Source organism: Xenopus tropicalis, chromosome 8 (genome assembly GCF_000004195.4).
Source record: "Xenopus tropicalis strain Nigerian chromosome 8, UCB_Xtro_10.0, whole genome shotgun sequence".
Classification (NCBI taxonomy): Eukaryota; Metazoa; Chordata; class Amphibia; order Anura; family Pipidae; genus Xenopus; species Xenopus tropicalis.
This window is the reverse complement of record NC_030684.2, coordinates 113,810,409-113,834,574: the sequence shown is the minus strand read 5'-3', so window position 1 is coordinate 113,834,574 and position 24,166 is coordinate 113,810,409. Positions and strand designations below refer to the sequence as shown.

General features: G+C 43.7%; 1 protein-coding gene across 5 annotated transcripts in view; it reads right to left on the bottom strand.

Annotated features, from left to right (window-relative positions):
* Positions 1-1,267: 1,267 nt before the first annotated feature.
* npas3 (neuronal PAS domain protein 3) overlaps positions 1,268-24,166 on the bottom strand; it is a 284,441-nt gene continuing 261,542 nt past the window's right edge. For 4 of the 5 annotated variants that reach the window (XM_012968644.3, XM_012968649.3, XM_012968646.3 and 1 more), the window contains 3 exons: positions 12,657-12,804; positions 8,908-9,023; positions 1,268-8,011 (listed from right to left, as the gene is read on the bottom strand). In XM_012968644.3, the coding sequence (XP_012824098.2) occupies positions 6,639-8,011; positions 8,908-9,023; positions 12,657-12,804 (1,637 nt within the window). In that variant the 3' untranslated portion in view covers positions 1,268-6,638. 5 annotated transcript variants of the gene reach the window in all.

The window sequence follows — 24,166 nt, the reverse complement described above, 5'->3', positions numbered from 1 at the left end:
TGGTGCCACTTTTGGTGAGATTATTTCTTTGCCTGATTGCACAAACCCATGAGCCGCCCATGGAGAAGTCTGTGAGTAATTTAGCTAAAAGAGCGGAAGCAATAAGAAAGCTTAGCTGAGGCAGTCTCAACAAAACCTGGACATCTTGCCCTGTAATGTACCAGTAAATAAAAGAGTGCTAGAAAGGTTCATTTGAACGATGAGATTATATGGAAAATGCATAATTATTATGTAAGTAGGGTATCCCTGGCAGTTTCAGATCCTTGTTCTCCCCTTCTTACTGTATCTTACCGCAGGCGCCAGGACATCACCCCCCACCGGAATGGGTAGCGCTGATGGTAGAGAAGAAATAATGAATTGGGCCTTAAAATTCATTGTTGGAGACAGAGACAATTTGCAAATGGTCTTCATTTTTTATGGTTTTTCAGCTATTTAGCTTTTTATAGAGCAGCTCTCCAGTTTGGTATTTCAGCAGCTATCTGGTCTTATTTACCGTAGCAACCAGACGGTGGTCTGAATGAGAGATGGGAATATGAATAGGAGAGGGTCTGAATAGAAATATAAGTAAAAAAAATAACAATAAAATTGTAGCTTCACAGAGTAATAGTCTTTGATTGCCTGGGTCAGTGACCCCTTCCCAGAAGGATGGTGGCTGTTATAGCAGCAACGGGAGACCAACTTCCTATTCATACCCTTGGTTTGGCAGCGTGACTTTGGGCAGAAAGGCGCCAAGATACTTTTGGCAATACAGTTAGGTTTGTCACCATTGGGCTCTGTTCTTACTAGACAGGACAAAGGTGGGTCCACAACGTTGGGCGTGGAGTTGTGATGTAACTGGGGCCAACATTCAAGGGAAATATTAAGTAGGACAGCTAGAGGGGATGCTGGGAGAGGGGATAGGAGCCGGGTGGAGCACGAACATTGCCTGTAAATTTGCAATAGCAGCCCTGTCCCCAGCTGGTAATTTACTGCCTAGGCTGGCGACATACCAACTGGGTGGCGACCCTACATATAATGTAAATTCAGAGTTTGTGCTGCTCCTCACAGCACCGCAATGGAGCACAAGGGGCGGTGCTGTTCATTCTGCAAAGAAAGATACACAACCAACCAGAATTTCATCTTCTCCCTGTGTCACAGCCCATAAAAGCTGCAGCTCAGGGAAGGCCCATGGACTCAGGAAGGCGGGGGGATACTGGGGCCATAGAATACCCCAAACAAATGTCCCTGATCGGATGGCGTTAATGTGTCAAAGAAAAGATGCCAAAACTGCAAACAAATCCAAAATGTAAAGTTTATTATGAAAATGATTCCTGCCGGATGAATCAAGAAATTAATTTACATAAAAGACAGCATGTATGGTGTGAGCGCAGGCCTAGAAAAGTATAAAAAAGAACCTTGTTTTAAAAAAAATGAAATTATGTACAGTTTTTGCTTTTTTTTTTTTTTTTAATTTTCCTGTTTTTTGTTTTTGCACCGTATTAAATGATGGTTAATGGAAAAATAATGTTTCTCTTACTCTTTTATACAACAGATGAGGCACGTAGAGTTAAAACTGAGTTAGTCTGTAAGAAACACAAGGAAACGTACCCAGAACTATAGCTTTGTCTTTTGTTTCTTGTTTTTAAACGTTTTTAATATATATATATATTTCTTAAACGTTTCCGTTGGTAGCACTGCTGGATGGGCAGGTCCAATGCCACCTGGTTCCCTAGCCGCCCCCCCTCTATTCAGGCAGAAGTGGCACCAACCTCATAAAGTTTCATTCATTTACAGGAAAGTTAAAAACACAGACACGCCCGTCACACATAGAAAAAGAAAAAAAAAATGACAAATTGCTTTTTTTGTTTTTTTTTTTCATCATTTTTGCAAATTGTCACACAATTTTTATTTCGAAAGCAGCTGTTAAATTCGCTCAGTTGAAATAACCAGAAATCTTCAATAGTTTATTATTATTATTAATATTATTTTTTTTTTAATCTTTCGACACAACACAAACACGATTTAAAAAAAAAAATAATAAAATAAAAAAACAAAACAAAAAAGAAAACTAAACAAAGATGGAAGACAAAGAGTCAAACGTAAACCTTGGAAGTGGAATTTAGAGATTTCAGTGTTTGCAGCTGCATGGAGATTGGGGGCGGCTCACATCTGCTTCTAGAAGGTTCTCCTGGTTTTAGATTGGAGATAGATCTGACAGAGACTGAAAGCCACCAAAGGCTGGAAGCCATTTCTTGCTAGAGCTGCCATGGTTGGACCCAGTGTTCCCCTCTCTACAGACAGAAGGGTTTCTGCATTACAAAGGTGAGAAGATTGGAGTGTTGGGGATGGATCACCTTGATGTTGCCCTCAGGCTCAGAGAGAGCACAGTGTATAACGTGGCACAGGGTTGGCACTACAACCCACCGAAGAATCCGACAACAATGACATGGAGGCAGCCCCCCATAGTATAGGGTTTTAGGCAGAAATTAGAAAGGGCTAATGGAAATAAGAGATCCTGGTACCCAGGAGGCCGGCCCAACCCTAAACATGGCTATTATGTGTTCAGAACCCACAAAACAAATGTCCACTTCACTCTGATAAATGGGTTATTTTAGCAGGAGATGATTTGGGGAAATCAAGGACAAGAGGCTGCACATGAATCGTCCCATTGGCCTCCCAGTACTGACACTGAGGTCCAACACAACTTCTGGTCTTAGGTTTCTCTCAAGAGAATTCTTGGCTGTTGGGCTACTTTCTGGATTGGTGGGGAAGACCAGCGAAGCAAAGGCTGGCGACTTGGCACATACCGTATTCATCTAATGAAAACATCAGGCAATGCCTGGATGGCAATAAGGCACCCAAAATATAGAGGATATAAAGAGAATCTAGTTGTAGGACATAGTCAGAAATGGTTGGGGCAGATAGAGAAGAACACCTTACAGGACTGGAAACCCCCTATTGTTAATGTAGGTTTGGGTTGTTCCATTATAAATTATCCTTTAATGGCTTTCAGTCTTTTGCCAGAGCCCGCAGGGAAGCCTGCACACCTAGCGACAGTGGTGAGAGGAGGACAGTAGAGGAGGGGTGCTGTCTAAACATACCCCCCCCCCCCCCTCCACAGAACATTAGAGAAACAGTGGCCCTGCCCAGAGATAGGACCTGCTGGGACGCAGGCTCCAAACGCAGGCTGCCATTTTGGAAAATATATGTCTTATTGGCTTGTGATGGGAATGACAGACAACAGGACAGAGTTAAAAAGTACAGAACAGTAATTAGGACAGAGTACTGAATTCCACGACAGTAAAAGCGACAGCAAAGAATGAAAACAAAGTAATTGCAAAGATACCCATAGGGTGTACTAACAGTGAAAGCAGCATTGGCACTATACAAACATCCACAAGCCCCCATGTACCACTGATTCACTGACACACAGGGAGTAAGGAACATGACAGACCCAGACTACAGTTTAAAAGCACAGAGAAGGACGACAGATAGAAACACTCACGTTAGCTTAGAATATACTGCATATTGTAACACACGTTGAAATTGGAATGAGACAGCTAAAAGACACCCGGAAATTGTCCTCTTCTTCTTCCTCTTCTTCTTTTTTTTTTGTTTTTAAACATTTTCAGTTTTTTTCTTATTTTTGTTTTTTAATCTTATACACGAAGCAACACGTTTCATAATCTCACACCTGGTATTGGATGTTTCACAGATAAGCTGCCGAAACAGACTGGAAGTAGGACATAAAAACCATTATTACCCCCACCCCACCCCCATTTGAAAGTCACAATTTCTCCCTAGGAGCTGAGAATATTATTCGCCTTCTGCTATTTTCTCAGCTTAGTTTGTCTCTATTTCTCTCCTCCTGCTCCTTTATTCTAATTTGGAACTGTTCTTACCCAAGGGATGAGAGCAAAACCCGTTATGTTTATTGGTAGGAAAGTGGTGGCTTTACAGGTCCATCTAGGAGGGTCAGCCCCCATCTAGACGGCCTGGCAAAGTGCGTCGGAAGGAGAGTCGGAATGATACAGAAGCCTGAGGAAAAACATGGAAGATAAAGCATAAAGAAACCAGCTCACAGCCCCTCAGTTAAGGACAAGATAAAGACAGGGCAGGGCATTACACACAACATGTAACAGGAAAACATGAGGGGTTAGTAAAGTGGTCTGTGCAAGTACTGACACCTTCGCTCATATACTGCCTCCTGTCCCTGCTATTCTGCACTGACAGACACCCTGGCCATGGAATGAGAACTGCCCTAGGGACTGGAGCACAAAAGGGGTTAAGTAATCTATAGGCCATGCAAGCAACGTTGTCTCATGAGACCTTGGCCGGTACCCATTGTGTTTGCCTACAAACTGAAAGGACCGGGGGAGCTGAATCATTCCTGCAAGAATTCCCTTTCACGCTGGGACAAGCCAGGGCTCTACGTTTCCTATCTACAAGGGTGGGCCTGGGAGCCTCTAGCTGGAGTTTCCTCCCAAGTTAAGGTGGTCCCTTTAGTACAGGACACAGGACTCCTAAACAAAGAAGCTGCTGGGAGGACCTTCCCAAACCATTTTGCCTACTTTCTTCAGGTTCCATAGCTGTTCCCTCAAACCTTTTCCATGAAAGCTGGGCATAAATGTAAAGATCTGCTTGTTTGGAGAGCAGACTTGGGCCGCCAATGTGTTGGGCTAATCTGAATGTCTAGCCAGGCCAAAAGTCGTTGTATCTGAAGAGAATGGCATTAACTGGTTGATGAGGTCCTTGTTTTTGGACCAGCTAGATATTGGTCAGTCAGGCCATCATGAAGGCAACAGAGCTGCGGTCTCATGGGAGGGGGGGCGAACAGGCAGGTTATATCCACCTGTGTATGGCCAGCTTAACTTAACCCCTTCAGTTCTCTGGTCCAGGACTGTAAGTCAGAAAAGCCCTTAAGCATCCATATGTGCTCATTCTCATACAGCTTCCTTGTGGTGATTAAAATGAACTGCCAGTGCAAGAGGAACCTATCAGCAGCATTACCTGCCATATCAGTGTCCATGTTTGCCTTTCATATCATAAAAACAGTTAAACCTAATCCCTGAAAGATCTGATTTGCTAGCCCTGCTGGCAGAAAAAAGGGAGTTAAAGTCACGTTATTAAAAGGGTGATGACCAATTACAGCCACTACTATCTAGGCCACAACTAGAATCTGAAACACACGTTATTTGGCGACAGCTCAGCAGTGATATTACAGAGCCCGGCGGGGGCAAAGGGGCACCTTGGGAGCTCCCAGTACACTGCAAATATGGATTCTCATTAGCCCTAGCTCTCTGTGGAGGCAAGCTTTCTAGTGACCAGGAAGAAGGTGTAAACGAGGAAAAATGTGACCTTATCTACATACTGAGGATTGTGGGAAATGAGTTTTGAACCAGACACTGGGTGGATGTGCCTGGGGAGGAAAGGTCTCTTTCCTGCATGTGACAAAGTCTGTGACTGTGTGCATTTCATATATGTATAGACACACACATACACACAGCTGTACATATGTATGTATACATACACATATAGGTGCCTATTTATTATGCTGTGTAAAAGGAAATTCGACAAAAAAACATCGTAGAAAGCTGTGTAAGATAAGTGGGAAATTCCCTGTCTGAACGCCAGATTTGACACAGCTATTGTATGGAGGTTCCAGTCTAAGAAAAAAATGCGTAAATAAATTGCGGTGTTTTTTTGACATGGCGAATCCTGGTGATGGTGAATTATGTCACTGTTTTTACACAGCATAATAAATAGGCCCCCTAGACTTCTATATAATACAAAGCAAGCACACACATTCTTCCATGGCAAGGCATCTTGGTACATCAATACACAGCTTACTTGGTGCCTGTTAATACCATTAGGAACCCCTTTGGCATGGGAAGGGTTCACGCCATGTTTCCCAGGACCTGTAGTGCAAGCACTAATAACCCTTAATGGGCCAGAATAGCAGGCACTCTTGCCTTTCTGGCGCCTAAGGAGTTAATTGATAAAACGCTCCAGCAGCAGACAGGGAGATGTCCCAAAATAATGAGAAAAATAATAATCTATAATATAAAAAAGTGGGAAAAAAAAGAGAGAGAGAGAGAAAAGGAAGCCATGTTCCAGTATGTCTGGTGGGAACTAAGACAGTAGAGTCATGAAGTATCTATTCCAGGGTTTTAGGGGGGATTCTAGGTGTGAGTCAAAGTGCTGGAATATTTTATGTTGTAAAGGATCAGAACACAGCCGCTGCCCCCTTTACAAAAGGATGGGGCAACGGGCACAGTGCCGGCGGTCCCCTGGAGAGGCACCTGCTAACTAAACCAAAGCCGATGGAAGTGGCCTAATGGGAGTCAATGCTTTGTGCAGCCCTGTTATTGTTTGTGTGTGGTGCGGAAGACGGGGCTACTGGTCCCAGACTGCTGTAGGGAGAGCAATACCATATCACACTGGCTCATACACACCACCTCCCCTTACGGCTTTGGAATAGGCAGCAAAGGAGGAGACATGGAGGGGCCAGATTTAGCTGCCCCAAACCCCTCTACATAACAACCTACATTCTGCAGTTAGTTTAGAAGGTCTTTCTCCACTCTCTCTGCAGTCTGTCCTTTCTTTCTACTCCTCCTCTTCCTCCTCTCTGTCTCTCATTCACATTTTCCTTCGTTCCCTCAGTCCTCTTTACGTTCTAGAGTCTGTGCTGCATGGATGCCATTGCTGTACACAGGGAAGGGGAGAGATGAGAAGATTCCCTCTGCTGTTGTGAAGACACTAGCAGCTGGCACTTGGGTAAGACCAGCTCCTGTCACAGCTCCTCCAAACGGGCCAGACATATTTAATCGGTGCACATGGTGGTAGAGCATCTCCATTGGGGTTTTGGGGTCCAGTCCAAATCCTGGGCCATTCACATCCACAAAGTTCACAGGGTGAGTATTTGGAAGGAGGTTGCCCAGCGTTACCTCTGCAGGGGCATAACGAATGGTGCCTGTGGTATATACCCTCTGCCCACTGCTTCCAGTGGCTGCCAATGTCCCTGCCACGCGATGCACAAGGGGCAAAACCACATTTCCTGCCTGAAGCCTCTGCAGAGCTTCTAGCTCCCCTGCATACAGAAGAGAGTTAGATGGGCCACTGGTCTGAGGTGGCTTTTCCCGGGGGGAGGCAGAGAGAGGAGGGGAAAGGGGGTCTGAACTGACAGTAGCCAATCCAGCAAATTGCGGTTTGTTGCGTCCAGCTCCTTCTGCCCCACCTGGGGGCGTGAGGACAGAGTCCGGGATGGAAACATGAAGGGCTGGGGGGGCAGCTGAGGAGGATGGGGAGGGGGAGAAGTGCTCACCTCCTGTGGGAGGCTTGGTCATACTGTAGGGAGACTCATTGCGGGAGATTTCCCTGTTTGGAGGAAAGTTCCAGATGCTACTGTCATTGTCAAAGTTGATGGGCTCTGACATTTCTGTTTTGATCTTAAGTACAGAGGAAGAGGAGCAGGCTCCTGTGGGAGGAGGGGTGGAGGGGAGAAGCCTAGGAGGGTCCCCCAATGAGCTCTCTATGGCACCTGGGCTAGATCCTCCAGACAATCTCCTCCTGCGTCCTCCACATGGTCCTGCCCCCTTTCGTCTCCTTCTTTTCCTCCTCTGGTGACGGTTTAGCACCCCTGCTACTCGAACTCCACTGTCATCTTCATCCTCGTCTCCACTCTCAGAGTCCTTGGCACTGTCTGAGCTCAATGAATCTGGCCCACGCATGTCTGTCTCACTCTCTGCATAACGCTCCACCTTTATGTGCATTGGGCCTAATGCATCCAGGGCACCAATACCTCCGAGGGCACTCAAACCCCCTTGCTCCATCACCTCCTCTGCCTTCCTCAATTCACAGTCTTCACTTTCTTCACTCTCCTCGCTGCAGGCATCGCTGGAGCTGTTCCCTTCTTCGTCACAGTTCATATCTGGATCAGAGTGGGGCCCCGGCTGCTTGTGGTCTGGTTCATGATCTTCGCTCTGCTCTGAGTGATTTCCCTTTCCATCTGACTTTGGATTTTCATTGTCTTCTGTCAGGGGAGAAAAAAGCAACAATAAACCCAGTTATCAATGGCAGCTCATAAAGGTTTCAGATTCTTTTTTGGCCACCAGTATGTGGCTCTTCAACTGTGCCAGACTGGCAACTTCTAGCAGCTTCCAGCAGCCACTGGCTGGCAGGGGATGCTGGGAGCTTTCAATAAATGAAATAATACATTTCTGGGACCATACTGGGACAATGATGCTTGCTTGTTTCTGGCTATGCACAGTCTGAGAGGGATCAGCTACTTAAATTATCTATTCAAATATAAAGGGAATAATATACACCCTATTGCAAAACAGAAGGTTATTAGAAGTTCCCGCACATATAAAGGCAATATTTTAAAATAAGGAGTACATTATTTCTTATAATGAACACATTTCAATAAGTCATGTTTGTTTTACAAATGACTGATAACATCACTGAGCACCAGATATATATATATATATATATATATATATATATATAAAACTGAAGCCTTACAGTCAACATACAGGTAGATAAAGGTGAACTTCCACTCTGTACTCTGTTTTATGGGTTTCTGGGGTCAGAACACATTTAAGCCTAGTAAATGTGGCCCTAGACTATGTGAATAACACATCTAAGGACAATGGTATATGGGGCCATTCCAAGCACTCCAGAAAACAGTAATCTGGTGGGCTGAACAAGGTGCTCAAGAACAAAATAACACCCCAATAACTTTTATGGCAACAGCCGGCAGGTGCACTTGCTTCTCATGCCACTCAGCAGTCTGTCACTGCAAATGCCATATGGGCGCAAGTGGTGGAGATTTTAATGATTTTTTTCTCCGCCATTGAGCTCCAAAACAAATTAAGCTGCCCCATGTACCACTGCTCTCATAGACGTCCAGTGGATTTTTTGCCCCACCTGAGTTATCCTTGGAGTCCGAATCAGAGTCAGATGTCTCAGAGGATTCCGATGTCTTCTCAGGTAAGTGCGGAAGCTGGGCGATATCCATGGGGATGTCCTTGTATTCTTGCAAACTGAGGAAGGCAAAGAAGTATGAGGCAGGGGTCTTTTTATTGGGAACTTACTATCAGGTCTTACGTCCCAGCATCAGCCACCCCTGTCCTTTTCTTTGCACTAATACCACTGCCAGAATCTGTCCCTTTCTTCTTCATAACATCACCAAGATCCAACCATTTCTCTCTTTTCCTGTCCCCCCTAGGCTGCTGCAACATCTCCTTCCCTGAACTCCTCTGTAAGGAACTTTCCCTCAGCCTCTTCCAAACTAAATTCAGATCTGACCTGCCGGAGCACTAGCACGAGATCCGGTCCAACCTGGTCCTCTTATGAGCCAACCCACCCACTGTAATACTGTAAGCTCTTTGGGACAGGGACCTGCTTTCTCCTGGGTCTCATAAGACAAGTCTGAATGGGATATAGGCTGCCTATCACCCCCCTCTCCACTCTTTCTTTCTTAACTGATATCTTCACCTTTTCATGCAGGCTCCCTCTTTGTGTAAATGTTTACCTTTACTCTCCCCATGTTTATCATATTAGAATATAAGCTCTATGGGAAAAGAACCTAATTCCACATGTCTCTTTAACACCTAGCACTTTATCTTGAATGTTACTGTGGTTTGCATTTATTTGTAATATGTTACTGTATTGACCAGTTGTGGGCCAAGGTACATGTGACGCCCTCTAAATCCCTGCTGTGATGCATGGCAAGGAGAGTGAGCGGTGCTACGGAGTAAGGGTAGGCAGACAGAAGGGTACGTGCCTGGCACCCCACCGTTGTGCCTGCAGGGATATCGCCCATCACTCGTTTGTGAAAAAAGTTAATTAAGCCATAATAAGCTTAAACCCATATGGCTCCTTCTCCTCTGTGGATAGCACAGCAACTCCCAGCACTTTTTTCACATGAAGGTTGATATCCCTGCAGTATGCACCAACCGTTTGTCTTTTTGGTGTGCTACCACCACTAATGTGGATATGGTCTTAAAACTGTTTGTGGTGTAGTTTAAAAAAGGGAGTGGCCAAAACTGACTTCCTAGGGACTCCCTAACAACTATTTCAAATGCTAACAAACTCCAAGAATTGACCCCTGCCTCCCACAGGCAGCATAGGGCAGGCAGAGTATGGCACACACAGGCAGCATAGGGCAGGCAGAGTATGGCACACACAGGCAGCATAGGGCAGACAGAGTATGGCACACACAGCAGAATAGGGCAGGCAGAGTATGGCACACAGGCAGCATAGGGCAGGCAGAGTATGGCGCACACAGGCAGCATAGGGCAGGCAGAATACGGCACACACAGGCAGCATAGGGCAGGCAGAGTATGGCACACACAGGTAGCATAGGGCAGACAGAGTATGGCACACACAGCAGCATAGGGCAGGCAGAGTATGGCACACAGGCAGCATAGGGCAGGCAGAGAATGGCACACAGGCAGCATAGGGCAGGCAGAGTATGGCGCACACAGGCAGCACAGGGCAGGCAGAGTATGGCACACACAGGCAGCATAGGGCAGGCAGAGTATGGTACACACAGGCAGCATAGGGCAGGCAGAGTATGGCACACACAGGCAGCATAGGGCAGGCAGATTATGGCGCACACAGGCAGCATAGGGCAGGCAGAGTATGGCGCACAAAGGCAGCATAGGGCAGGCAGAGTATGGCACACACAGGCAGCATAAGCAGGCAGAGTATGGCGCACACAGGCAGCATAGGGCAGGCAGAGTATGACACACACAGGCAGCATAGGGCAGGCAGAGTATGGCACACACAGACAGCATAGGGCAGGCACAGTATGGCACACACAGGCAGCATAGGGCAGGCAGAGTATGGCAAACACAGGCAGCATAGAGCAGGCACAGTATGGCACACACAGGCAGGGTAGGGCAGGCAGAGTATGGCACACAAAGACAGCACAGGGCAGGCAGAGTATGGCACACAAAGGCAGCACAGGGCAGGCAGAGTTTAGCACACACAGGCAGCATAGATCTGAGGTGTGAACATTGGAGGGGTTTACAGCCTGAATCTGAGGTGTAAACTATGCAGGGGGCCACTTATTATTATTATTATTAACATTTATTTATAAAGCACCAACATATTCTGCAGCGCTCTACAACAGGTTAATTTCAGTATTGAAACTGTTTACCTTTTACTGTTTACAGCATAGACAAAGACTTATCTGTATGCTCCAGCTTTATCAGAGGCAGCAGATATCTGCTAGAGATGGGGAAAGCCAAGCAGATGTTCTCCAACTGTCACTAAACTACAACTTCCAGCAGCCCCCTGCAGCCATTAGCTGAAGATGGGGCGGCGGCAGGGATATGTAGTTCAGCAACAGCTGCAGAGCCAGTGGCTGGTTCTGTCGGTACCACAGCATATGTCTGACATGAGAATGCCTGGCTTTTTCCCAGCTTTGTTAAAAATTCATGGATAATCAAAGTACTTAAATGCTGCCATATAAAACAGGACTGCAGTGCAGAACCTTTCAGCCTGGTAAGTACTCAAAGTTGGTTAGAACCTTCTCCTTTGGAATGGAAGGCTCTGATGGGTTAGGGGTATATATATATCCATAGGCAAAGAGAATATTCTACTTTCTAAATATACAAAGAAATTGGGTGACTTTCTCCTCTACACAATCATTTTCCACATGTCATTGCCAACAAGTCTGAACAGTTTCTCTCCTAAAACATGCAAAAGGATCAAAGTCATACAGCCGAAATGAAGCAGCAGCCATAAGACAAGAAAATCCCACAAGAGGGCGTTGTCATTCTAAAGCCCCTGAGGAAATAATGGTACAGAAAATGTTGGGTTATAGAAAACCAACTAATACAAAACTGCTCTATTACACTATTTTTTTCTAGTTTTCAAAATATTAATTAATTCAAATTGTTGAAAATGAATCAATGACGTCATCTGATGTCAGACAGAGAAATGTCAGTTGAGTCTTCTCTGCTCTTTTCTAAGCAGAATAACATCAGAGGACTTTCCTTTCCTTCTTATGACATTTTGACTGTCATCTGTCAATTTCATTAAATTAGTAGCTTAAAAATATCTTGAAAACTAGCGAATAAAATAGATAACCTGAAAGGTGCTCAGGCATTCTCCTGTGCTGAAATTCATTTTTTAAAAGAACAAATATATTTGTTTAAATGTAACTTTAAAACTGAGGCATCAGGCTAGCCCTTTCTGTACTTTCCCATGTTCCCCTCTGGCACTTAAGTTAAACTTTCAGAGACCACATTCTCTCTTTCTGGCTATACTGTAAGCACTAGTAATAGCAATCCCCACCCCCGGACAAGCTAATTTAATGAGCCTAGTATTCTGAGAAATCTTGGTCCCCCAGGCTTTTTCTTACAACAATTTGGTATCTACAAGCTTCACTGTTGCTAAGGAAGAAGGTGCGTGGTTACAGGAGGAGGAATGGACAGACACAGTTGCAGTAATCACTTGGCAGAAAGCTGGCTTTGTGAATAGCCACTTGCTATTTTTGATCCAAACATTATAGGTTGCTATGTCCAGAAACTGTTTTTAGTCCTGTTTAAAAATAAAAAAATGCTTTATTTTTATTACTCAGCACCATCAGACTCTTTATTATCATTTCTTGTCAGGAGCCTACAAAATGTTCTACTTATAATCATATAAGGGAAAACAGGTACCTAAGAATATAGTTGACCCAGATGATGTTTCTCTCGGTGGCATTCTTGGCATTTATAGAGATAGTGGCACAGGACTGGACCCAGATATAGCCCCCGTTCTTCTGCATCCAGCGGTAATACTTGGTGACGCACTGGCCCTTGTTTAGCACTGCAAAGGAAAAAAAGCTTTGTGAGCAGTGCCCATGACTTGCTCTTCTGCTTCTCTCATCAATCATTGACTCTTCCCAGAAATCTGACAGAGCAAAGGCATTAGGGAACCAACAAGACGGGGCAGGCACAACTGAAAAAGAGAAAGAACGGGAGGAAGACTATATGGGGAATGGGTAGGGGTACCAGTAAGGGGCAGACAAAGTTTAGGGGGCACCAAGATACCAGATGTGAGAGTAGGAAGGGAGTAAAAACACTGGGACCACTGAGCGAGACAGCAAGGCTAGGAGAAGGAGACTGAGCAGTGCTATAATAACAAGGACTGGCAGTCATATATGGGAATAAAGGAACAAAATGCTAAAAAAAGTGATAAATCAGTAGGAGTCTCAGGTGGACATGGAGCAGGTTGAGATGTAGTGAGACACAAGGCCTAGCAGGGTATCAAACTGCAAGTAGAACAGGTCACTTATAGCTAAACTATGAAGGTCACGGCTCTCACTGAAAAAGCCTAGGAATTATTGATGAGCCCTTACTATAGTGGGTATGTTCAATACTCAATAAGGCAATTTCATACTTGATGTTTTTGTAGCCATGCCTTTTATAAGACAAATTAGATAGAAAAACAGAATACTTTCTAAGCTGCCCATTCTTAAATGATAACTACAAGGCACACATATACAGCTCACACGCAAATGTGCCTATATATATGGGCAAGCGTACCATTTGCATTTAATAGAATCCGGCATCCAAATACATGGCATGCCAAATGTGTACAAGGAGAATTTAAGACCTGTGCAATACATCCACCAAATAAAGATGGAGCCAGTATAGTCAGTGTGGGTCTGAGATACAAGACTGTCCCCAAAAATACTGTCTGGTGTCACATGTAAGTTGGGATTGGGGGACAGTACATATGGGCAATGAGGTAAAGGGTCACAAAACTGGGAAAAAAGGTAAAAGGAGGGCAAAGTTAATAATGGAATAAGGGCAGTAGCGCAGGCAAGTAGCCGCACAGACATAAACGTACACACAGACGTACACACATAAACATACATGCACACACAGACATAAACGCACACACAGACATAAACGCCCAAACATACACGCACACACAGACATAAACGCACACACAGACATAAACGCACACACAGACATAAACGCACACACAGACATAAACGCCCAAACATACACGCACACACAGACATAAACGCACACACAGACATAAACGCACACACAGACATAAACGCCCAAACATACACGCACACACAGACATAAACGCACACACAGACATAAACGCACACACAGACATACACACACAAACATACACGCACACACAGACATACACACACAAACATACACGCACATACAGACATACACGCATACACAGACATACACACACAAACATACACGCACACACAGACATACACACACAAACATACACGCACACACAGACATACACACACAAACATACACGCACACACAGACATACACACACAAACATACACGCACACACAGACATACACACACAAACATACACGCACACACAGACATACACACACAAACATACACGCACACACAGACATACACACACAAACATACACGCACACACAGACATACACACACAAACATACACGCACACACAGACATACACGCATACACAGACATACACGCACACACATACATAAACACACAAACATACACACACAGACTGTCAGCCTTGCTGCTTGATAGAGGTTATTTGAAGGTATATGAGAAGCAGCTTTGATCCCTGGGCTCATTTTGGGGGATTCCATGCAGTCAGAGAACAGAGCACTTTCTTTTCATCTTGTCAGAGAGAATTTACAGCTCTCAGATGAGTAAAATCCAAGTCATGAGATGCAGGGTGGGAAGGGAGACGTGGGCTGAGACCAAGAGACCTAGTATCTAAAGCTGTGAGGGTGAGCTAGAGAATAATAGGGAAGATGAGAGAGACAAATGTGAGAGAATATGGCACTAAGGGCAAAATTCAGAAACAAATGTAGACTAATAGAGTGAATCTATAATTGCAGAAGGCTCGTCTTGCAGGTAGTTTGAGGGCCCATAAAAAGATTTTGCAGTGAAGCCCTGCGACTTCCCTGGCCACAATTTACCACATTCTAAAGGTTATGAGCAAGAAAAGGTTTCAAGTTAGTCAAATCCCCAAAAGTTGCCCCACATGATAATAATAATAATAGGGTGTATCTATAGATGTTAGGGGCAATATAGGGAGGGAGTGTGGTTACATAAAGTATTTATACTTTAAAACAGAAAGAGTTATAGAAGACTGTATAAAGAGTTATAAAAACAATAGAAGGAGCTATAGGAAAGGCAAATATGAAACAGGAGAGAGGTGTTATATGGAATAAGAGGAGGGGTCATAGGGAAGGTACAGGTAGGTACAGGGGGTTTATTTAAATAGAGAAGTAGGAGAAATAATGGGATGAACATAAAGTAATAGAAACTCATAGGAATGGGATGTAGTTATAAGGAGAGGCTACAGGGTGCAACAGAAGTACTTAATAGTAACTCTTTCACCAGTCAATGCAAAATCAAGAGAGGTAGTTATATAGATGATATAATATATAATTTGCCTGCAGCAAAAACTCAAGGGTAACATAATAAAAGAGAAAATGCTAGACTCAATTATGGAGAATGAAATCAGGCATTATAGTGAGGGTCTGTACCCAAACATGCAGGGGCTACATCGTATTACATAGAAGGTGGTGCCCAACGATGCCTGATATTTAGGTTTCCTACAAAATCCCCAATTTAGATTAAAAAAAATTGTGCTTAAAACTTGTGTTCTTGCATATCTCTATAGACAGAGAAAACTAAAGGGAGATTAACTCCCTAAGTCACCAGAAGGGGGCAATGTGTTCCCAGCAAACCCCTTGTCCCCTCACTGTGTCCTTGTCTCTGTCTGTCTGGAATAGAAAACCTTCTAACTGCTGTAATAAATTTGGCTAAATTAGTGGTTAAATGGTTATCTCAAGTAATATGTATTTGCATTAATCATCTTGCTGCAAAGCAGAGCTGAGGAAGGCTCGGCAGAAAGCACTAAATTCATATTGTCCATTTAATTGTGGTTAATAAGTGCTACACAATACCGAGTGTCCTATGGAGGGGGGAAGGAGAATCAGAGATTGAGGAGAGAAAGCAGGGAGGGGTGGAATGAGAGCAGGAAAGGAAGCAGACAGGAGTGAGAAAGACATGGGGAGAACAAGACGAGAGCCACAGAGAAAACATGGGATCGAAGTGAGAAGACCACTTGTGCATCGCTTGGTGTAATGTGACTTTAAGGGAAGCTGTTGTTATAACACACCGCTGATTTGCACTGCCTGAAATATATGCACTATATACAAAATATCCATACTGAGGGGGACTATGTTGCTATGATGTCCAACAGCAATAGGCAGGTCTCCTATATTATATATCTGGAAGATATAATGAGCTATTTAATAACATTTCACTACTGAGTTCCCTTTAGCAAGTCAGTCTTAGCAATCAGGCAAATGCAACAAGTGTCACCCGAGCCGCGGCCAAACCCAACATTCCCTTTGGGAGTTCTGTAACAGACGCACTGCTGAACTCTGCCATCACTTTCCTTACTCACTGGCCTTTTTATTATTACTTTCTTCCTCATTCATGTTAACATTATTTTGGTTACATCGCATTCAATCCTGAGATCAGGACTACTTTTCCCTTTCCCATTCACTCCCAAGATCAGGACTATTCTCCCTCGCTCCATTTACTTTCCATTCTCTACAGAGATCAGGACCAGGTTCCTACTCTCTATTTAATGTTGGTAACCTGACAATAATAAAGAATGTTTTTCAGTTTATTTTTCAAGATCAAAACTGCTCTGACCCTTTCCATTTACAGCCTTCAGTGAACATGGCTGCTTCCCCCTTTAATATTACCTTCTATTTCCTTCAAGATCAGCACTGCTTCCTCATTTCCCACTTCTAATTTACTTCCCATTTCCTCCTGAAATGAAGACTGATTTCCCACTTTACATTTACGTCTCCTTGTCTCCAAGGTCAGGAATGCTGCCCCAATTCCCATCCACTTCCCAGATCAGGACTACTTTCTCCCCTTTTATTTACTTCCTATTTATTTCCAAGATCAGGACTACTTTCTCCCCTTTTATTTACTTCCCATTCATTTCCCAGATCAGGACTTCTTTCTCCCCCTCTTTTATTTACTTCCCATTCATTTCCCAGATCAGGACTTCTTTCTCCCCCTCTTTTATTTACTTCCCATTCATTTCCCAGATCAGGACTTCTTTCTCCCCCTCTTTTATTTACTTCCCATTCATTTCCCATGTCAGGACTACTTTCTCTCCTTTTATTTACTTCCTATTAATTTCTCCCTTTTTATTTACTTTCCATTCATTTCCCAAAGCAGAGCTGTTTTTTTCACTTTGCAATGACCCCTTTGCTTAATACGCAGTGACCATTTTGTCTCACAGTGAATGGGTTCTGGATCCTTTCTCCCTCACTTCCTCTCATGCTGTGTGAAGCTAGTGCCAAGATATTAATTCGGTTGCACTCTATAGATTCTTTCTCATGCAAGCACAGAAGCAACTTCATACCACCTTTCCTATGCAGGCGGCCATACAAACGTTCATCACAGTAACACACAAGGAAGCCTTTGTTGCTTGGGATAGTCAGCCCCATAGTATGCTTCCCACATCAGTAGGCAGATGCTGTATGCGTGGGGTACTGTGTGCACTTAAAGAAAAAATAAACAGTAATAAAGAATTGGGGTGCTGTGTTTGGGATTCTGTACCAGCCCAAGGCAACTACAGCCCTTTAGGAGAGAAGATCTGTGCCCCAAAGATGCCCCAGTAGCCCCCCATCTTCTTTTCTGCTGATTCCCTGCACATGCTCTGTGCTGCCTTACTTACCTGGGCTTAGGAGCTGACGTAAATTACTGTATATATAGAATATAAATGTCACAATACAAGACTGATTAGTAATTAATTCAGATCTACATTACATGGCAGCACAGAAAACTATTAATTCTCCATCAGAATTATTCAATAATCAGCCCTGTGGCATCGGCTTGTATGACAAATGTAATCTCACTTTCTGTTAATGTTTAGCTGATTTCCAATGAGTCTTGAGTATAACTTCTCATTGGCAGCCCAGACATGGTGAACATGTGCTGCTGACACTCTAACCAGATCAGAAGATGGGTTTCTGCTGTGGTCAGCTATAAAGGAAAGTGTCTGGGCTGGTACAGCAGATTTGGTATGTAAAATAAAATAGGGTTTAGTTGTCCTTTAAACAGAAATGATATGTGCAAGTGTGTATTTAAGACTCAGGGGCTCACACAACTCCTGTCTGGAAACCAGACTGCCTTATGGCAAATGTGTTTGGATTTAAAGAGAAAGGAAAATACCCCCCACCTCCTGTAGTACAATGTTTGTTCAGGCCTTAGTTAGCTCATACAGGGATTTATAAAACCATAGGCCTATCAGGCACTGACATATAGTTCAAGGTATATAAATGACAGCAAAGCAAACAGATTTTCATGGCAGTTCTCTTACTAACTAGCCCTCTAGCTGGGCCCAGGAACCTATGCATGAGAAAAATACCTTTCTCTGGCTTTAATTTTATTAATTAGAATTAAATAAATAATGGTGATGTTAAAGAGACTGTAAGAGAAAGGAAAGGGCATTGAATCACTGTAGGGATGTGTCTGACTGGCACAAGACAGATAAGTACAATATATACCCTCCAGAGAGAGAAGGGACCCAAGGGTGGGCTAGGTTATTGCTTAGCACTGGACATTGGAGCTTGTAGATCCCAGCCAGAGGGCTGTACCTCCGCTTAGAAAAGAACGAGGGCCGGATTGCAATGTGACTGGCAGGCCTTCCTACCCCCCTCTCTCCCCCTCCGCCCTTTCCCTCTCTCCAGTCACCAAACTGGCAGCGTCAACATGAAAAGGAATAAAACTGCTTTAATCTGCACCTCTTGCCCACGGCACCCTGACAGTCAGCTCCGTCCTCCGCGGCAGCTTTAAAAACAAACGCCAGATGACGCCTCAACGCTGAGGGACGCAGTGATGGAGGGGGGCCAAGGGAGAGGGGATCAGACATGAACTGGAAAACTGAGGGATTTTATAAAATAAAGTTTTTTTTTTCCGTGTATGTCCTTCGCTGTGTTGGAAAGGACACTTCATTGATTTATTAAAAAATCTGCATAAGACTGAGAGAAAAGATAGAAGTTTCAGCATGACATGGCCCACAATCCCAAACACTAAAAGCCCTACTTGCTGGGGAAGAGATCCTGTGCCAATGCCAACTGACATTTACACTGAATGCCATGCTCTCTAGCTTATTCTAATTATAACACTCATACGTGTCATCTACAAGTAACATGCACAAGCACACGTATCTACCATCAGTAACATTCATTTAAAGGGGAAGATAACCTAAGCCTGATGGCAAGTGGAATGCTTTTCAGACAGATATAATCCAAAACTGCCCTCACCGACTCCCATTGATTTGAACAGGAAACGCCCTGAGAGGGTCAGTCTGTGCCCTAGAAAGTATTTCCAGTCTAAAAAGAGCTTAATGCTTCTTAAGTTTTTATTTTTTTGCAGCAGTGTAAGTCTCAGAGAATGCTTTTTCTCTGCAGATAGTTTGCCATACAATCTCCACCTAGTGGCAGAATGCTGAATCTAACAATAGGGCTCATTTACTTGCGCTTCCCCCCAGAGTTTCCTATAAAACCACTCCAGCATTTTGGCAAATGTGCTATATTTTTATGTTCCTTCCTTATTAATAACATTTGCATCAAGCTTTATTTTTAGCCTCTAGGCCAGGGGGCAACCCTAAATGCAGCCCATATGAAAAGAAAAGTTTGGCTAAGGGTAAAAGCAGAGCAAGTTTGGGGTAGAGCAGGCAGGACATTTACTGACTGCCTCAGCATCTCTGGTGCCTCTTGGTAGATGTAACGTTCACAGAAGCACAAAGGACGGACTAAAGTGATGCTTTATTATAAACACAAGGGATGCTCAAACTGTTGTTGAACTTCACAACAATGTGCTGCATCTCTCTGACATCCAAAAGAATTAAACTGCAATGCTATTGACATCTAAACATACATATTAAAACAATAACATTATTGTAACAGCAGCAGACACTGAGGAACCAAATATTACTTTTAATTAGGGCTATTAAGGGGTGCTGGGAATTGTAATGCTACAGGAGCTGAAGGACCACAGGCTAAATCTTGATGAATTGAATGAAAAGAAGACCAAAACAACTGTATGTTCCCAGGAGTTTGTTATGAGCGACTGTGAAACTCTATAGTACAATAGCTGTACTCATGAACCAGATACTGTTCACTGAGCTGTAACATCTCTCATAACTCCTTCTCTCCTCACAGCAACTGCTTAGAGCATCCACATGCACAGATACAGAGCTCCATCTTCAGTCGGCACAGCCTACATCTACTGGTACTCACATGGAGAGCAAAGGGGCACTGCAGGTCTTAGGAACACTGAGGTACAAATGGGTAGAGGAGAGGGACAGCGCAGTTCATAACAAAGCAACACAGAAATGAACATGATATAGAGGAGAGGGACGGTGTAGTTATTAGAAGAAGTAACAGGCACATACATGCAAAGGGGAGCAACTCTTAGCTGCAGATAAATGTGGCACATACTAACAGAATAGGGGACCTATGCAGCTGTTGGTAAAATTATCTTTGGTACACACATGTAAAGGAGAAGGATGGTGCAGTTCAAAGGGTAGGTAAGTAGCACATACATGTAAAGTACAGAGATAGTTCAGCTCATAGGGGAGGTTACTGTGGTTCATAGGTGTAGGGGCAAAAATAGCAAAAAATAACTGTGGAACTTTCATGTATTAAGTAGAGGGAGCAACAAGAGGTCCTCTGCGCTCACCCATTATCAATATATGCGGGACATTAAGTGTAGTTCATTGGAGAGGTAACTCTGACACATACATAGTAGTGGGATAGTGCAGTTCATTGGAGAGGTAACTCTGACACATACATAGTAGAGGGATAGTACAGTTCATTGGAGAGGTAACTCTGACACATACATAGTAGAGGGATAGTGCAGTTCATTGGAGAGGTAACTCTGACACATACATAGTAGAGGGATAGTGCAGTTCATTGGAGAGGTAACTCTGACACATACATAGTAGTGGTATAGTGCAGTTCATTGGAGAGGTAACTCTGACATGGGGTTAGCAGAGGGATAGTGCAGTTCATTGGAGAGGTAACTCTGACACATACATAGTAGAGGGATAGTGCAGTTCATTGGAGAGGTAACTCTGACACATACATAGTAGAGGGATAGTGCAGTTCATTGGAGAGGTAACTCTGACACATACATAGTAGAGGGATAGTGCAGTTCATTGGAGAGGTAACTCTGACACATACATAGTAGAGGGATAGTGCAGTTCATTGGAGAGGTAACTCTGACACATACATAGTAGAGGGATAGTGCAGTTCATTGGAGAGGTAACTCTGACATGGGGTTAGCAGAGGGATAGTGCAGTTCATTGGAGAGGTAACTCTGACACATACAGTACATAGTAGAGGGATAGTGCAGTTCATTGGAGAGGTAACTCTGACACATACAGTACATAGTAGAGGGATAGTGCAGTTCATTGGAGAGGTAACTCTGACACATACAGTACATAGTAGAGGGATAGTGCAGTTCATTGGAGAGGTAACTCTGACACATACATAGTAGAGGGATAGTGTAGTTCATTGGAGAGGTAACTCTGACATGGGGTTAGCAGAGGGATAGTGGAATTCTAATAAGTGAATAGCACAGGGATAGTGCAATTGAAGACGTAATTCTAACATTTGTATATAGAGGAACAGTGCAATTCACTGATGCACCCACATAGTATAACTATGCAGCCTCAATATTACCTCTAAAAGAATTAACAACACTAACTCAAAAAGTCCCAGAACAACTGTGTGGTTGCAAGGAGAAGTAAGTGTGGCACATACATGTATAGGGGGGTAAGTCCAGGTATTGGGGCAGTAAAACTGCGTGAATTTAAGGAAAGGTACAGTTCAGTTTGTGCCAGCACAGGTATTTGAATGAATACCTATTGCACATGGAAACCTTTGCGGATCGGCTCAGTTCAGTGACTGAGGTGCCACGGAATAAAAAGAACCATCAGGCACACAGAAACAAGCACTTATCCCTGTCAATGTGTCAGGCCCCGCGCTGCTCAGGGGGGTTTGCATCTCTAACAGGTTCCACGCCGCTCCCCTGTGTCCTTATTTTGAGGGGGAGATGTTATCCGTTGAGCACGCGTCTGCGCCAGACAGGATAACCTTTCTGGGATCCAAATGACATCCGCCAGCTCCTGGCAGCGTCTGCTTTACATAATTTAGGGCTCAATTAGGACTTTAACATTGAATAAAAGAGCCATAAAATGGCTGTAACATCCATATTCCATTTATCAGATGATGCAGGAAATGTGTCCCAGAGGCAGTGACAGAAGCAGAGGGATTGGTGGAATCCTAAAACTTGGACACCAGACGAATATATAGCCGCGCGTGGGCTTCTATGCTGCTGCCAAACCTCTTACATACATCATTTAATCAGTTTCTCTCCTTCAATCCCAGTTATGGGCCCGATTCACTTAAGTCCGAAATAAGGAGTGCTATTTATAGCATGCGTTAAAAATCTTATCACTTCTTATTTTTCGCTCGATTCACTAAAAGGACACTTGTCATAATTAAGAAGCGATGTTCTTGGCGTTATTTATCTTGCGACGACATATTTTCAAGCAACGTGCTGCGTAATATGTTGTGCGTTGCGTAATATATTGCTTGAAAATATGTCGTCGCAAGATAAATAACGCCAAGAACATCGCTTCTTAATTATGACAAGTGTCCTTTTAGTGAATCGAGCGAAAAATAAGAAGTGATAAGATTTTTAACGCATGCTATAAATAGCACTCCTTATTTCGGACTTTAGTGAATCGGGCCCTATGTATCATACACGCTGTTAGGTGCATTCCCGAAGCCTTGCTTCACAAACAGCCCTACACAATGTACAGCAGTGGCCACATGTATGCAACGCCGCAGCAATAAAGAGCCTGCAGACTGTATTTGCTACTCTACTGCATAGCTGCAAGTTTGCACCAGGCCTTGTAACCCATAGCAACCATGTTGCACTTACTAGTCATCTATTTAACAGCATTTGATTGGTTTCTATGGGTTATGACGCCTTGTAAAAACATTGCAACCCAGAGGGTCATTTAATATCCGGAGCAATATTTGTGCTGGATATAGTTGCCTATAGCAACCAATCAGATGTACAATGTACGAGTTAATGCTACCTGATGATTGGATGCTATAGGATACAAGACCTGGGCCATTTATTACTGATTACATATAGAGAAGCTATTCCATACACAGCAAAGTGTAAAACTGTGCAGCGCTATATAAAGGTTATGCAGCGGCCTCCCCCCCCTACATATACGCACAATCTAATCACGGCTACAAACACAAATGCATAATACACAATAATCTATCTGTCTCAGCCATCCGACGGCGTGTCGCACTATCTATAATTTCACAGTCACTCACAAATGGAATGGGCTATTTTTCATGAAACGTAATTCATCTCACGCGAGGCACATGAATACAGATGGCACATATAGGCCAGGAATGAAAGCCACGAGAGGGCAGATTTAGAAGCATTCTGCTCATACGCAGGTCTGTACTTACAATAAGGCCCCACTGGCCAGGGCATATATACAACATGTACATCCCAAAGGGCAGTACTGCCTGTGTCTGGGATATCTCAGTAAACAGGTGACAGCCCTGAGGCCCCCATACATCAAACTCATACAGGCACAGAGAGAGAAGAATGATCCAATGGGAATGCAGCAAGAATATTTTTTTTAAAAGGGGCAGGGATGTTATTACAGAGGAATCAGACCCTGAAGTTGCAGGGGGGCCTGTAAGGCCCTAATGAGTGAGCAATTTCAATATATCTTGATAGCACAGGGCAACTTACCAATATTTTGGGGGCACTAAATTGAATTTGCTGTGGGACCCAGTAACATCTAGTTACGCCAGTGTAAAGGGGATTTTCATCTTTAAATTTACCTTTAGTATAATTCTGAGATAGATAGCAGCTGGCCTTCATTTTTTATTATGTGGTTTCTGAATTATTTAGCTTTTAGTTCAGGAGCATTCCTGTTTGGAAATTTGTTAGCTATCTGATTGCTAGCGTCCAAATTACCCTAGCAACCAGTCAGTAAGTTTGAATGAGAGAGAGGGATATGAATAGGAGAGGGACTGATAGACAGCAATGAAAAGTAACAA